Below are 15,700 nucleotides of genomic sequence, written 5' to 3'. Positions count from 1 at the left end.
CAGTCACTGCTCAGAAGAAGCATCCCAGCTCCCTCACTGGGCTAGGAATCTAGCACCAGGGAGAGAACTGCATCAAAGCAAGGCACTTGTTAGGAGGAATTCAACAGGCCAGTGCTGGACCTGCCGGGCCTGCAAACTGCTCCCCATCCCTGTTCCTCTGTTAATTTGGTGTGTTTTCCCCAAACATGGGTCAAACAGTCCTCTCCAGAAGCAGCAGCAGCAGCAGCAGAAGGAAACATTATTAAAAGCAAGTCCGTTAGTGGGCATGGCGTGTGGATGAAGTCTTTGGAGTTTTGGCTGCCAAATAAAGACTTTATTGTTGTCATTCCTCCTTTCCCAAGCTCCCTCCCTCTCTCCTCTCCTCCCTCCCTCCTCTCTCTCCCTGCGATCTGCCCCTCCCTCCCCCTAACCTAACCTCCCCACCCCAGTAGGATCTGGTGGAAGAAAAGTCAGCACGCACCACTGGGAGATCAGAACTTCTAGCTGGCTCTCTGCTGCCACAGCTCCACTGAAGGGTGGGGAGGAAGAGGAGGACCACCCGACCCAGAGCTGAGGACAGCAGGTGTGTGCAGGTAAGCCCGGGCTGGGAGAGGGCCAGGAGATCTGAAGTCTCCTTCTCCCTGCCAGTTTCCTCCTGCCCTGCCTAGTCTCGCTTATTGATCTAGCCTCTGTCCCCAACTCTGTCCCTGCCTCCTTCCTCCACCTTTCTCTCCTCTCCAAAGAGCTCAGATGCAGTCTCCCCCATTTCTTCCCTCGCCCCTTCCTCTTCTTCTCTCCATCCTTCTATACCCCCATATTCACAGCTGCTGAAGTGAAACTTTCTTGGTACAGATGTTTGCTGTAACACAGAGAGCTATGTCGCACACAGAATTTCAACAGAGCAGGTGTTGCCATAGAAACTGGACACTAAACCCACTTCTCCGCACCTTTCATGTGTTATCACACTTTGTAGAAGGCACACGCACACACACATTCTCTGCATCTTGTCTCTCACCCTCTCACATGCCTCTCCAGCTGCAAGACCAAAGAGAAAGTGTGTCTTCCCACTGAGATGGCAGAGCCAAAAGAAAATCATGTGTCCTGAGTCTAGGCCGAGCAGGGAGGAGATGAGGGAGACAGAAGCTGGAAGGATCTCTTGGTTCTATTGAGCTTAATTGGGTAGGAGGGAGAGAGAAGTGGCCTTCCAACCAGCACAGATCTGCTCAGCAGTCCGAATTTCTGTCTTCTTGGTCCAAACCACTTGGCTTTTGGAAAGAAAGAAAAGAAAGCAACGCTGCCTGCAAGTCTTTTTTTTTTTTTTTTTTTTTTTTTTTGTACCAGGGATGCTTAACCACTGAGCCACATCCCCTGTCCCTTCTATTTTATTTTATTTTTTTTAATTTAGAGCTAGGTTCTCACTAAGTTGCTCAGGGCCTTGCTAAGTTGCTGAGACTGGCTTTGAAATTGCTATCCTCCTGCCTCAGCCTCCGGAGCCGCTGGGATTACAAGCATGTGCCACCACTCCCAGCCAGCCTGCGAGTCTTAGAGGTCCTAATCCCTAAATCTAGGACAGCCCCCCACCCCCCCCCCGCCACCTCTTTGCAGGCAGAAAAAAAAAAAAACCGAAAAAAAAACCCCTCCTTAAAACCATTGCAAAATTATCACGAGCATTGAGGTTGGCAAGGGGTCCTTGTGGTAGAGGGAAAAAAAGACAGTAGTTCCTTAAGCAGCCTGGGAGGGGAAAACTGGGGACCCTTCTCCATCCCCCAAACCCACCATTCTCCAGTGACAGGGTGAGGAGCGGGGGTCCCATGGCAGGCAGGGCGTGGGCTGGAGCAGGATTCCCAGGTCCAGCTGATCTCCAAACCGACAGGGGTAGGGCGACCATGGCTGTGAGGACGGTTTACAAAGAACATGGTGTGTGGACACTCACTTCAGCAGACTGAATGGAGGCCCAGGAATCCATACTTGTTCTTATACATCCAGGTTCCTAATGGTTGGCCAGGGCTTGAGAAACCGAGTACTGAGAGGGACCTTCTGCCATGTATGAACCTAGGGCTTCTCCAGTGCTCCCTGAGTAGTAGGCTGTGTGGTTGCCTGGAAAAGGAGCTCCAGAGTGTCCCTCCCTTCTTTGGAGAGGAAGAGTGAACACTGGAGGGAATAGGGACTGTCTCCAGTGTGTGACTCTCCCCATCCTCTTTGCAAGCCCAAGCATCCATATCACAAAGGAACATTCCAGAAAGATGGTTCCCTCAAGATAGCTCCAGAGAGCTCCTGTTTCCTCTTATCTACTAACCCCCACCCTTTTAGATGTCCTCTCCCCTTGCACGACAGCTGTCTGTTCTGATGGGCTTGCTCAGAGCTCGGACCTAATGATAAGTTCTTTGCTCCCTCTTCACTTCCCTGGAGGGTAGCCCTGTTTATTGAGCATGAGAGAGAAGCATCTCGAGGCCAGAGGGACAAAAAAGCCAGGTGTGAAAGGTTGGGAGAAGTCCTGGGCCCCCGTGGGGCTCTGCAGCCAGCAGAGGAAAGGGGACTCCACCTTCGCTACCCAGCATCCTCTCACCAGCTGCAGGAAGTGCGAGGCTAGGTTAGTAAACCAGGGGACAGAGTGAGCGTTTCCCAGATGGCCAGGGGGTTCTTAGGATCTCTCCAAACTGTTGATTCTGAGTCCTAAGTGGGGTCTTCAGAGTCACAAAGGAGAAGTTGCTCTGTATGGAAAACCCAATGTCTACCACACAAGGAAGACCCCCTGCCTTCAAGCTGTGGGTGAGGCTGCCCTTGAACGAGGTTAAAGGAGAAAAGCCCCATTACCTTGAAATATTACCAATATCCCCTAACATTCACTGAGCCACTTCCTTTGCCATATTAACTCATTTAACTCTCAAAATAATCCAAAAAATATTTGGCTGAGGGTAGAGTACCTGCCTAGCATGTATAAGGACCTGAATTTGATTTCCAGCACACACACATAAAAGTGTCTACATGCCCATTTTATAGATGAGGAAACTGAGATTTGCCTAAGGGTACTCAGCAAAACAGTTGCAGATCTGGTTGCAACCCAAATCTATAACTACTGGAGTCATGGGACAGATTCTTCTTGCCTTTCTTAAGAGGCTGGAGATGCTGAGGTGGAGCCAGACCTGGTGGTGTACACCTGTAATCCTAGCTACTTACCAGGCTGAGAAGGAGGTTATAAATTTGAAGCCAGGCTGGGTAATTTAGTGAGACCCTGTCTCAACATCGAAGGACTGGGGCCGTAGCTCAGAGGTAGACTGCTTGCCCAGCATACACTGGTTAGCTGATCCTCAGTACCCCATCCTCAATATTACACCAAGAAAAAGAAAACCCAGGTGGGAGCAGAGAGGAGGCCATGGTGTGCAACCAGAGGTCTGAGGAGAAGAGCCTTCTTACTCCTTTTTCTTCCCCATCCCTCAGAAGGGAAAATTTGCTCTTCTGGACTAGTTGCCTGAGGTCATAAAAACTTGACTCTGTTTACACTTTGCCTTGTGGCAGACACTGGGAGACAGATGGTCTCTCCATAGTAGTATTATATTTATTTTTAGCACTCTTTGATTTGCAGCACATTTGAAAGTTGCTTATCACTCTGGCTTTGACAACTGCATGAGGAACGTTGAGAGAGAGAAGGTTTTCTTTTCCCCATTTTACAGATAAGGAAATTGAGGCTCAGAAGAGGACCATGCCAGTCTTAAGGGGACCTCAGACTGGCTGAGTGCACCTGTCTCATTTCTCTATGAATGAGTGGGCAGAAACGCCTGATTCTCCCTGCTTCCAGTTGCCCTCTGGGCTACAGGATGGCTTCCAGAAGTCTGAGTTTAAAAGTGAAAGAAGGGGAAGAAAAGTCGGGACTAAGTGTGTAGCTCAGTGGTAGAGTGCATTCAAATTGGGGGTTTGGGGAGTGGGGCATCCTGATGTCCTTAGGCCTGCCTCTGGGACAGGGTAGCTGTCTGTGTAAGCCTTGAGGACGCTTACAGGTGACCAACTAGACCAACTAGACCAACTAGACAGGAAATTTGTTGCAAGAACACCAGTCCATTGTATGGAATAAAAATGAAGCTAACCCTGTCTAGGCCTGGTAGACAACCTTGACCTCTCCACACAAAGCCAGCTATCATCAAACCAGCTCTGAAGGACTTGATAAGCCCCTGAGCCTCAGCCCAGCACTTGTCCTAAGCCAAAGCACTGCACCAGTCCCGGGTTCTAACCTAAATGAATGTGAGAGATAGGAAAGAGGAATATCTCACTTTCAAGAGCAAGGACTCTCCCTGGAGAACCTGCTCTTTTGTAAATAAATAAGTAAATGAATAAGTCCTGCCATTTACAGAGATTTTTTTACCCTCGATAGCACGCCTTTGAAGGCATGATCTCATTTAATCCTCACACAGATGAGGAGCCTGGCACTCAGGGAAGAGTCAGGAGCCAGGTTTTGAGTCCAGATTTACATAGCTGGAACTGACATTTGAGTTTTAAACGCTCTTAGGAAATATTCCTAAACGTAGAGAGTGAATTTAGGGTTGGACAAAGCAACTGCTCTTCCCCTCCGTGAGAGCCAGTGCTGGAGAACGGGCTGCATGAAGCAGGTCCTTGTAGGTGTCTAACAAGTGGTCATTGACGGGCAGAAAGTGGGGGGTGGGGTGGGAGGTTTGCTTGCAAAGGCATGAGAAATTTTAAACACACGTACACACCCCACCCTAAGGGAGCCTATGATTGGACAGAAGTTTCTGGAAGGCAAGAGCAGAGGGTTTTGGGTTTGGGGCTTTGTGGGAGGGATTATGACTCCCCTTGGATTCTAGGTACCTCCAGGTTGCCTTGGGTTTGGTTTTAGAGACCTAGGATATCACAGAAAGTCGCCCAGAGAACTGCTATGCTGCCAAAGCAGCGGTCTCCCAGCCCAGCTCTGCAGGGCGCTGGGCCCAAGAAAGACCTGAGAAAGAAGCACTATTTCCTTGTTGCTCAGGCCACGGGATGGGCTTGATTCAGCCTGGGGTTTAGGGAGGAGTGTAGGACTGATCCAGTTTCCCTGGAAACATGCCCGTGCCCCTTGCCCCAGGGTGCATTGCCTAGGGAGCCTCCTGTAGGAGCTGGGAGGGGCTTGGCTAGCCCCTAATTCTGGAATGCAAAAGGGTCAAAGGGACTAGTGGGAAGATACAACTGTCCCCCAAGGGTCTGGCACTGGCCTTGGGGATGGCGGCCCTGCCGGGCATAATTGTGACTGACCTTCCCATTCATGTCACCCTGACAGTGACTGTCCAGGCTCTGTGACACTGAAAACACACCCCAGCAGAGGCCAGCTCCCAAGTCACAGAGCAAGCTTTTCCTGGAAGCTCTGCAAGCATTACTTGCTTTGGGGCACTTCATATGTACTTTGGTGACAGAGGCGATGAAGGGGGAATAAGGAACCTCAGCCACTACTAGACTTGGTCTGTGGAGCCGGGTTTCTCACAGCAGGAGAGATTTATTTCTGGCAAACTTCCAGACTTCTGGGTGATTCAAATACAAAGAAATTCATGAAGAAGAAGAAAAAAAATCAAGGCCCAAAGATTGGAGCTTTTAAAAATGTTTGTGTTTAGAATATTAGTGCTTGAACTATCCCCCTTAATTTATATGTAATATGATTGTGTGCTATTTTCCAGAAAATTATAGGCCTTATAAACTGTTAATTCGTAATTCAACAAATAGAAGTGATGTGGAGTCCAGCAGCAAGGCTCAAGTGTAAGGTTCCACAATGGATGTCTTGTTTCTTCAGTCCTTTCAGTGGGTCGCCAGACTGCCACGCCTCCACTGCAGGTGAAATCAGGAACGGCACAGCAAGGCCCCTGGGGCTAGAGGCCCAGGGGAAAATGGCCTCAGACCCCCTTGGAGAAGCCCGCCTCCTTCTCCCCTTCCTTCCCACACCTGCATGCACATGAGAATGCAGGTCTGCTTCTGTGTGTAGGATGGAGTGGGGAGACCGTGCACGTAGGTGTGCAAGAGCATGCGGCTGGGGTCAAGGGGGTGTGTGTGCACATGAGTGAAAGCTGTGGGGAGCCCCCTACCCCCCATCCCGGGCTGAGTTCTGCCTTCTTTCCTGTGTCTTGTCCCACTCAGCTTCCCAAGCGTCTGGCCCAGGTCTTGGCAGCTGGTGAGGGACTCCTGCTGTGTCCTTTGATCAAAGCCTGCAGATGGTTCCTGGTCAAGCAAGGAGAGAATCTAAGCTGATATGGGCTCAAAGAGAAGGGGAGAGGGCAGGGGGCCTGGATCGGAGGCAGTGATCATAGACAGGGTCCAGATGCAGTCAGGGTACACACTCCAGCCCACTCTACCTCACAGAACCCCAAGAAGCCTGCATCCCCCTGGTGTCCCAGGGCCCAGGACAGGGACTGGACCCCCACAATTGGGCAAAAGGTACAAGGAGTTCTGGCTGAAACTATGTGGGAAGGGGACCTTGCTGGAGACCAGAGCAGGTAGAGGAGGAGGCATAGTCCAGCAAAGGGAAGGCACAGGGCACCCCTCCTGGACCCTTTCCAGCCCAGGCCAGGGCAGGAAGTCCGTGGGGGCTGCCACTCTCCGTCCACAGCCCAGGGTCAGCTGATATTTCCCTGGGTTCATCCAACCCCAGCCACATGGCCTTATCTAAGGTGTCATCAAGGCCAATGGAAAGGCAAGTTCAAAAGATCCTTCGGTTTCCTATTCCAATGTCACTGAAGACAACAGGAAGTTCTTCTTGATATCTTACCTCAATACTGCCAACTCCAAAGATACAGGGAGCAGAAATACCAGGTCAAAGGAAAAAGTGTTTTTCCCTGTGTCTTTCTATTCCTTTCCTGTTTATTTTCCCAGGAGCCTCCTCATCTGGGGAGAAATTCCTGGCATGGCTTATGCTGGCAAAGATCAGCATTCTCTGAGCCAAGTGCAGTGGGCGAGGAGAGGGGAGGCCCAGAGTATGGGGGAGCATGGGTGGACACAGGGAGTCTGAGCACTTTCCTTCATCCCATGAGCTCTACTCTGGAAGGCGGAAGACTTGGATTTTTGTACTCAGTTGTCCCTGATGTGACTTCCTGGCCTTAACAAGCCACTGTTTCCTTCAGACTCATTTCTTGTAAGCAGTGGGTTCTTGGTGGATTTGAACCATTTTTGGCAATGAAATTTTTTCTTTCTTTTTTTTTTTTTTTCTCAAATGAATGTTTTGGCTAAACCTCAATATATACAACAGATTTTAAGTTGGCACAGGAAAGGGCTAAGAGTACTCAGGGCCATCGCCTCAGTCCCCCCAACCCAGGGGAATCTATAGAAGTAGAGGACAGTTTGAAAACCCCTGTGATATGGGATCTCTAAGGACCCTTCCAGATGTAACAGCCCAGGACTCCAGGGTCATACATCCTAACATGCCTCTTATAAAGGCAGGCATGTTTTCTCATGCTGCAAACGGAGAGATGCAGGACCAGAGAGGTGAAGGGGTTCCTCCACCTCCTGACCCGGCTCAGTGTGCTTTCTCCTAGGATGGCCCATCCTCTCCGATGCTGCTGGGTGGGGAATCCAGAACCTGGAGCCCTCTATCCTCACCTGCTCTACAGGTCCCTGAGCTCTGTCCCATCTCCCTTGGAGCCAGTCCTGGCTGACTCTGGCCAGAGTCAAGGCATCTACTCCTGAAGCCCTGCAGGCTAAACGATCACCTGTCTCCTCTCTGCAGGTGCATCACCTGGATCATGAGGTCATCCCTCTGCTGGCTCCTCCCACTTCTCCTCATCTTGGCCTCAGGGGCCCAAGGCCAGTCAACAAGACGACCAAGACCTGGGACCGGGTCCAGGCCCAGGCCCCGACCCCGGCCCCGGCCCACCCCAAGCTTTCCTCAGCCCCATGAGCCAGCAGAGCCCACAGACCTGCCTCCCCCACTGCCTCCGGGCCCTCCATCTGTCTTCCCTGACTGTCCCCGGGAATGCTACTGCCCCCCTGATTTCCCATCGGCCCTCTACTGTGATAGTCGCAACCTGCGCAAGGTCCCTGTCATCCCATCCCGCATCCATTACCTCTATCTCCAGAACAACTTCATCTCTGAGCTCCCTCTGGAGTCCTTCAAGAACGCCACAGGCCTGAGGTGGATCAACCTGGATAATAACCGAATTCGCAAGATAGACCAGAGGGTGCTGGAGAAACTCCCCAGCCTGGTATTCCTCTACATGGAGAAGAACCAGCTGGAAGAGGTGCCCTCGGCCCTGCCCCGGAACCTGGAACAACTGAGGCTAAGCCAGAACCACATCTCCAGAATCCCCCCTGGCGTCTTCAGCAAGCTGGAAAACCTGCTGCTCTTGGATCTGCAGCACAACAGGCTGAGTGACGGTGTCTTCAAGCCCGACACCTTCCAGGGACTCAAGAACCTCATGCAGCTCAACCTGGCCCACAACATCCTGAGAAAAATGCCACCCAAGGTCCCCTCAGCCATTCACCAGCTCTACCTGGATAGCAACAAGATCGAGACCATCCCTAATGGGTACTTCAAGGGCTTTCCCAACCTCGCCTTCATCCGGCTGAACTACAACAGGCTGTCAGACCGGGGTCTCCCCAAGAACTCCTTCAACATCTCCAATCTGCTTGTGCTCCATCTGTCACACAACAAGATCAGCAATGTGCCTGCCATCAACAACAAGCTGGAGCACCTGTACCTCAATAACAACAGCATAGAGAGTGAGTGGGGGTGGCCAGGGCCAGGGAGGGTGGGGACACAACATCCTTTCTCAGGAGCCTCAGAGCAGGGGGTACAAAAAGCATCCTCTGGGAGGGCTGTGTCCTAGGGGTAGAGCACTTGCCTAGCATCAGGACACTGTGGGTTTGAGCCCTAGCACTGGAGGGGAAAAAAAGCATCCACTTGAGTTCTTGGCCCTACCACTTGCTACATGTGTGTGACCTTGAAAAGATATTTGACCCTTCCAGGAAGTCTCCTCATCTGTAAAAAGAGAATGGAAATAATACCTTCTAGCACAAGGTTGAGAGGAGGACTTAATAGTTAAATATGGATGAAGTTACAAAATGCCATGCTTGGAGGGTAATAGGTTTTCTTCCTCCATCTCTTCTCATCAGCATCAGCTTCTTTGGCATCTGGAGCTATTAATAGGGTAGACATAGATTATACTCCTGGACATTCTCCTGAAAACAGAATAGAAATATTGAACTCTCACCCTGAAATGTCCTGGGCCTGTGTGTGGGGCCTCAGTTTTGAAGAGTCTGTAAAATGTCCCCAGAGAGGCAGTGATTTTTTTTCAGCATATACAACTGATAAATGTGGCATCTAGATGGAAAAAAAAAAATGCCTATATGCTGGTGCTTTCTGAATTTGTCTGGAAATTTGCGACGTTTAGTTGCACACGACTAGTTATACCTTGGAGGGAGAGTTTGCCTAAGCTGTATTACAGGGTCCTCAGCCCGTTGCAGCCTAGGACAGAAGGCTGAGAACCTTAACTTTGCTTCAATCAGAACGCCAGATCTGAGCAGAAAGCTTCAGAAATGAAGAAGCATCTGGCCACAGTCATATAAGGAATGAAGGGTGAAGAGAATCAAGGAAAAAGAAAGGGAAACCTAGAAAAGTATTAGGGGATCCTTGGTTTCCAATCCAGAAAGAGAGAATTTAAGTTTCTATGATCTTGGAACAAATGGACAGAACAGACCTGTTCATTTATCTGGGATAATTATAAGAAGTGGAGAAGGTGTGTGTTTGTTATCTTACAAGACACAAATTCAGGAAAATACAAAAACTATCTATTTTTACCCTGCAGGTGGCAATTAAAGTGGAACACATTACCCCCAGAAAGCTGTATAGGTTAAGCATATAGAGAGCAAGGACACTTAAGTTAATAGATGGTGACAGGTCTCTACAAGACTATGGAAGAACATGTTGCTGAGGGGTATCTCAGACTACTGAGGTTGAAGTCAGAAAAATCGTGCCCTCCACTGCAAGTGCTTACCCCCACCCAGCCTGACTCCGATGTCACTAACAGAGTGTGGATAGTGGGACCTGGCTCAGCATGACAATTAGGTTTTCTTTTCGTTCTTTATTATTATTATTATTTTTGTACCAGGGATTGAATTCAGGGGCTCTCAACCTCTGAGCCACACCCCCAGCCCTTTTTTATATTTTATTTAGAGACAGGGTCTTGATGAGTTGCTTAGGGCCTTGCTGCTAAGGCTGGCTTTGAACTTGTAATCCTCCTGCCCCAGCCTCCTAAGCTGCTGGGATTACAGGCATGTGCCACCACGATTGTGTTTTCAACAATTATCATACTGCTGCCACCTGTACATTTAGCAAAATGACATCATAAACATTCCCTCATTGATGTACAGGGAAGGCACCGCCCTCACCATTTCACACAACGGGGAACAAGTGTCAGAATAATAAGGCCCAAAGTCACAAAGCCCATATGGGAAAATTCACCTGGGTCAGGGCTCCTCTACTACCTCAACCATGAAGGAGGAGAAACAGGAGAGGAAGAGAAGCAACAACAGAGATGACTGCTCCCTCTCTCTCCTCCTCCACCTCCACAGAGGACAAGTGAGGCCAGGCTTAGGGAGAAAAAAGAACCTTATTTAGAAGATGACATGCCTCATCTGTCTCACAAGAGGCAAAGGAGAAAATGGAATCTCAGGCCGTGGACACTTGAGAATCAATGGGCTCATCCCCTCCCCAGCTCCCTGTTCCTCGTCCTGTCATCCCCACCTCTATCAACATGACCAGCTTCCATTCCTCCTCACAGTTCACACCCAACCCACTGCATAAACTCCAGAGTAATTCTCACGTCCCTGTGGCCTAGGACCTTCCCTCCTTCGACTGCTCCTCCACGCTGAGCTAGGTGATCTTTCTACGGCGTAAACCTGATCATGGGGATCTAAGGACCCCTTCCAATTTAACACCCAGGATGCAATGGGTCAGATATTCCAACATCCAATTCTCCAGAGTGACTTCAATAACAATTATTGATTATTTCCAACTTTAGTCATTTTACAAATGAGTAAACAGCCTGGAGCTTAGGGTGACCCATCCATGGCCACACACTCCCAAGGTCAGCTAGTTCCAGAGGGAATTCTAGAGTCCTTTCTCCTCTTTACCTCCCACCCAACCTGTTGCTGACTTCTCCCCTTCTTTCTCCATAGAAATCAATGGGACGCAGATCTGCCCCAACAACCTCGTGGCTTTCCACGACTTCTCCTCAGACCTAGAGAACGTGCCACACCTGCGCTACCTGCGGCTGGATGGGAACTTCTTGAAGCCCCCCATCCCGCTGGACCTCATGATGTGCTTCCGCCTCCTGCAGTCGGTGGTCATCTAGACCTTGCCCTGGGCTGGACCTCCTCTGATGGCACTTGAAGGCTGGTGGCCCAGGCGCCTGTGCCCACCATTTTTCTCTGTCGCCCTGCCTTGCTCCCAGCCCTGCCTCTTACCTCTCCCCTTTCTGAGGATGGGAAATGCCATATGCCGTGCTACAGCTCTGGAGCAAGACTTTCCAGGGCTTGATTTGGTCCCACCCAGTTCAAAGGCACCCCCTGCACACACACCCCCAAACTTCTGGCCTTCTGTGGTCTCCCTCTGCTCCAGAAACGCAGATGTATGTCTAAAGACTTCACATATCCTCCTCCCTCCTCCACCCATCCATTCTGGCTCAGGCTGGGCTGTGGACTGACATCTGACTTTGGTCCTGGTCAAGTGAGACAAGAAGATGATTTGGGGAAGCCCAGAGGTGAGCTTCAGAGAGTCCCGCTGGAGATTTCGCCATCTTGGGCAGCACTGCCTCAAAGAGGTTGAGAAATCCAGGTCTCCTCATTTAAGGATCCCTTCTTCCAAAACTGCTCTTCCACCATCTGCTGTTCCCCGGCATCAGATATTGCACTGCTGTCTGCCAGCCACATTATCCAGGAAGGAAGTTGAGGGAATGCCCAAGATGGGGCGGAGGGTTAGGGTTCCCAAAGGGGCCTGCATCTGGATGTCTCTGCACAGGGACAGTTGGAAGCAGCTCCTCCTTCTCCAGGACACCCAGCACACACTCTCCTGACTGGGCCTCAGATAGGAACAGACAAGGAGAAGAGTGGATCCAAGAACTGGGAATTAGCTAGAGGGAGAGAGCTGGGGGTCAGGGCCTGAGGGTTGGCCCGTATGAGTGTAGACGGACCCTGCGGCCCACCTCGCCCAACTTCAACATATGTCCCGAGGCCCTGGGGAACACAGTGTTCACAGTGGAAGGTCATAAGGCACCGCCCCACCCCGCCATCTGTTCTGTGTTAGTGCGATCAGTCCAGTCACTTCCACCCCCAAGCAGGCGGTTCTTAAGAAACAAGGAAGAAGGGGCGGAGCATCTGGAATCTCTCAGAAGCCTCTTCCACATTGGAAACTGGCCCCCATTTCTAAGACAGACACATCAGTGACACCTGGTGGCTGCTGAAGGTCACAGCTGGCTCACCCTCTCCCTGGGGTGATGTTCCAAGGTTAAGAAGTTGGTGTAGGATTCCAGCTTGGAAGAGCCATGGGTGATGTGCACAGTGTCTCTCTCCTCTAGAGTCCAAAGGGCACAAAGGTGCAGAGATCTAGGCTCATTCCAATAGTGAATGGTACAAATGGGAAAGCTTGGAGACCCCAGATGAGGATACAGTTTGACCTTGACCTTGCCAGATCCATTTGCTCTCAGCTCCCACATCCATAAACGCAGGTGGTAGGTAAGAGGCTCCTCTGAGCTCTCCGTTCTCATGTGCCAAATCTGCGACTCTGCATTCTCAAGCACACCCTAATGCAGGACAAGTCCTACCTATTATCCCTTTCCTTGCAGTAATTTATTCCCTATATGGATTATCCCTGCTGAGAGGATTCTCTGTTCTCCTTATCTGGCCTAGGTGAACAGCTCGGCAAGTCTCCAAGTGGAACCTGGGTTGCCTCGCCTTCATCTTCCCTTCTCATTTCCTTTAGAGGATCTGCCCCTCCATAGTCCTGAGTGTGTATGCTGGTGGGGAATTTGGAGGGGAGGATGTTCTGGAAATGAGTAAGACACAGTGCCCACCCTCGAGTTAGGACGAGGAAAGCTCCAGAGATATTCAAGAAGTTGGATTAAGCTGAGTCCCTAACATCAAGGAATTTCTATTATACTCTCGTTCACCTTTCTCTTTTGCTCCTTCTAGGCCCATCCCATCCCCACCTCCTTCCCCTGCTCCCATTTAGCTTCCTCTTCTAGCTGCAGCTGGTTTCTCCAAGGCTCCTGCTGAAAGTCAACATATTATTATGGCTGTAAGCAACCTGGTGCTATGGCCTGGATAAGCCCCCTTCTGACCTGTTCACACCTCGCAACCTCAGCCCCTTTGGTGAGGCCCTCGGGGGAGTGTGCTCCTGTGACTTCCCAGGGGGAGCCTAGTCCTGCAAACCTGAACTATTTTGTTTTAGCAGCCACACGATCATTGTCATTCCACTGCCCCATCTAGAATCCGTCTGCTCCCTGTGTTGCTCTCTGCAGCTGAACACCACAGGACTTAGACTTCAATTGGCACCATAGGTTACCCCCACCCCGGCCAAGCACACCCAGTGTGCAGGTTGCCTTTGGGTTTAGAAAGCCCCTCCTCCTTACCCAAGTTCATCCCTCAGTGCTGTTGGCATCTACATAAACAGGTGTGTACGTAGGTATGTATGTGTGCTCTGCACATATATCTCTATTCCCTCTTGAAGACCATGTTAACTTCGTGAAACAAGTTTCACATTTCAACACGCTTTACAGCAGAGGAAATAAAGTAATATGAAAAATAACCTGCTTGAACTTGACAATGTGAACAGGTCAAAAATAATACCTTGAAGTCATCTGACAACCTATCCCCTAACACCTCCCCTACACACCTTTTACTTGCTTTGAAACAATGGGCGAAGAAAAGATCATATTCTTAAGAAACTCCTGGGACAGTTATCTCAAAGCTTTTTCTCAGAGAATTTCTTCAGAACTCATAACCCTCAAGAAAAAATATTCCTAAAGTTAGACCAGAAATCAAATAGCTACATCTGAATTCAAAGCCCCAGGTTCTTTTGACCCACAGACACTAAATTGTCAAGGGTCTCCCAGGCTCAGTTTTAAGGCAGCTGTGGAAAGACAAAACGGTTGCCTCTTCTGATCAAGCTTATGGATGAATTGGGCAAATGTAATGTGCACATGAACAACGGAAAAACCATTTTGAGGGCAGAGAATAAAGGACCAAATCATTTGAAATTGTCTATAGGCCATGCAGTAGTTCATACAGAGCAAGAAGAGGGTGCCCTGGCTCCTCTTTAGAAGGAATTTGGCTCTAGCCAAATGGTAAGAGTGACTTACCAGCATCCCAGTTCATACCACCTTCTGTAGAAAACTGCTAAATAAGCCCTCACCCTGCCTGCTAAACACCTGCTTCAGGTCAACTTGACAAGTGCTCAGAGGGCATCAACTACAGGTCAGGTTCCCAATTAAGAATTCAGGCTGGGCAATACAGACCCATGCCCTTGAGGAATTCATAACTTGGTAAAAGGGGGAAATTCCATGAATTGGATTTCTGCCTGAAGTGTTAGGAGTCATGCTGTATACAAACAGCAGGGAGGAGGGGACTCTTGCCTCTGCTTGGGGGAAACTGGAGAGAGGCTTCTATCATTTAAGCTGGCTCTTAGGGACAGATCGAATTTTGCCAGATGGGAAAAGGTAAAGAAAGCACCTGTCTGGAAGGGCCAAGTCAGGGAGCAGAAGGGTAGGAAAGGAGCCGTATCCACCCTGGGAAAAGTGGAGGGGGTCTGAGGAAAAGGAAAGAATTGTGTTCCTGCCCTAAGTTGTGTGGCTACCAGTCCTCAGCAGGGAACAGACCCTGTCATTCAAAAAGCCGGAGGGTTCCTGAACTTTCCATCCCCACCTCTCTCCCTGCCCAGAACAGGGGCAGCAACAGGGGCAGCTGGCCAGGCTTCTGTCCACACCACCTGCCACTTCCGTTCCATCAACCTGCCTTGTGCCTCTGCTAATGAGAGATTAACATTAGGACGCCTCCCCCGACCACCCGCCCCCTTTGCCAGGCTCTCCCGGAGCTGAGCGCCTGGAACAGCATGCGGCTTAGCCATTTCCCACACAGGTCACACATACACGTCCACGGCCACTCCCTGAAATCCATGGGAACGAATGTGTAACCGCGAGCTTGCAAAAGCGAGAACAGAAGTTGGGAAAGAGCCTGCATCAGAAGGTGACTCCCAGTGGAGTGCGCGGGGGCGCGCGGGAGCGAGCCGGCGCATGCGCGGTCGCAAGGCTGGCTGTGAGGTTGGAGAGCGCGCAGAGGAGGACCCTTCGCAGGGCAGAGGGCCCCGAGACCTGCAGGGATGTGTCACCCAGAGAGTGGAGAGGGAGGAAGGGAGGGAAGGAGCAGGTGGCGGGGGGAATGAATGAACAGTAGCGTTTGCAGGAATAAAAAGCGTGGGACCAGAGAGGATATGCTCCAGGACAGAACATGGGGCCAGAGGTTCTCTGGCCTGGCTGTGGAGAGAATACCGAGGAGCACAGCCTGCCAAAGGTGCCATCTGCTTCCTGGGAGCCCTTCTGGCTCCAGGACTATACCTCCCTCCATCCAGGAGAGCCCTTGATGGGGTCCCTCCAGGGTGGGGAGTGCCAGAGGCACAGGAACATGCATTTCTCAGGTGCCCAGCTTCTTGGGTTGAGGGAAGTTCCCCTCCCACACCAGGAGCTGCCCTCTTGGGCCGGCTATTAGG

General features: G+C 50.6%; 1 protein-coding gene across 2 annotated transcripts; it reads left to right on the top strand.

The window, feature by feature from the left end:
* Positions 1–414: 414 nt before the first annotated feature.
* Positions 415–13,744, top strand: PRELP (proline and arginine rich end leucine rich repeat protein). 2 transcript variants are annotated; one of them, XM_079106938.1, is made up of 3 exons: positions 415–562; positions 7,670–8,661; positions 11,119–13,744. In XM_079106938.1, exons 2-3 carry the CDS (start codon positions 7,686–7,688, stop codon positions 11,292–11,294), a joined length of 1,152 nt encoding a protein of 383 aa, XP_078963064.1. In that variant the 5' UTR covers positions 415–562; positions 7,670–7,685; the 3' UTR covers positions 11,295–13,744. The 2 variants fall into 2 exon arrangements, with proteins under 2 accessions (XP_078963064.1, XP_078963063.1); XM_079106937.1 differs by having other exon boundaries at positions 415–572.
* Positions 13,745–15,700: the final 1,956 nt, after the last annotated feature.

The sequence above is a fragment of the Sciurus vulgaris genome, assembly GCF_902686455.1.
Source record: "Sciurus vulgaris genome assembly, chromosome: 12".
NCBI classification, from domain to species: domain Eukaryota; kingdom Metazoa; phylum Chordata; class Mammalia; order Rodentia; family Sciuridae; genus Sciurus; species Sciurus vulgaris.
This window is presented reverse-complemented; position numbering and strand designations above follow the sequence as displayed.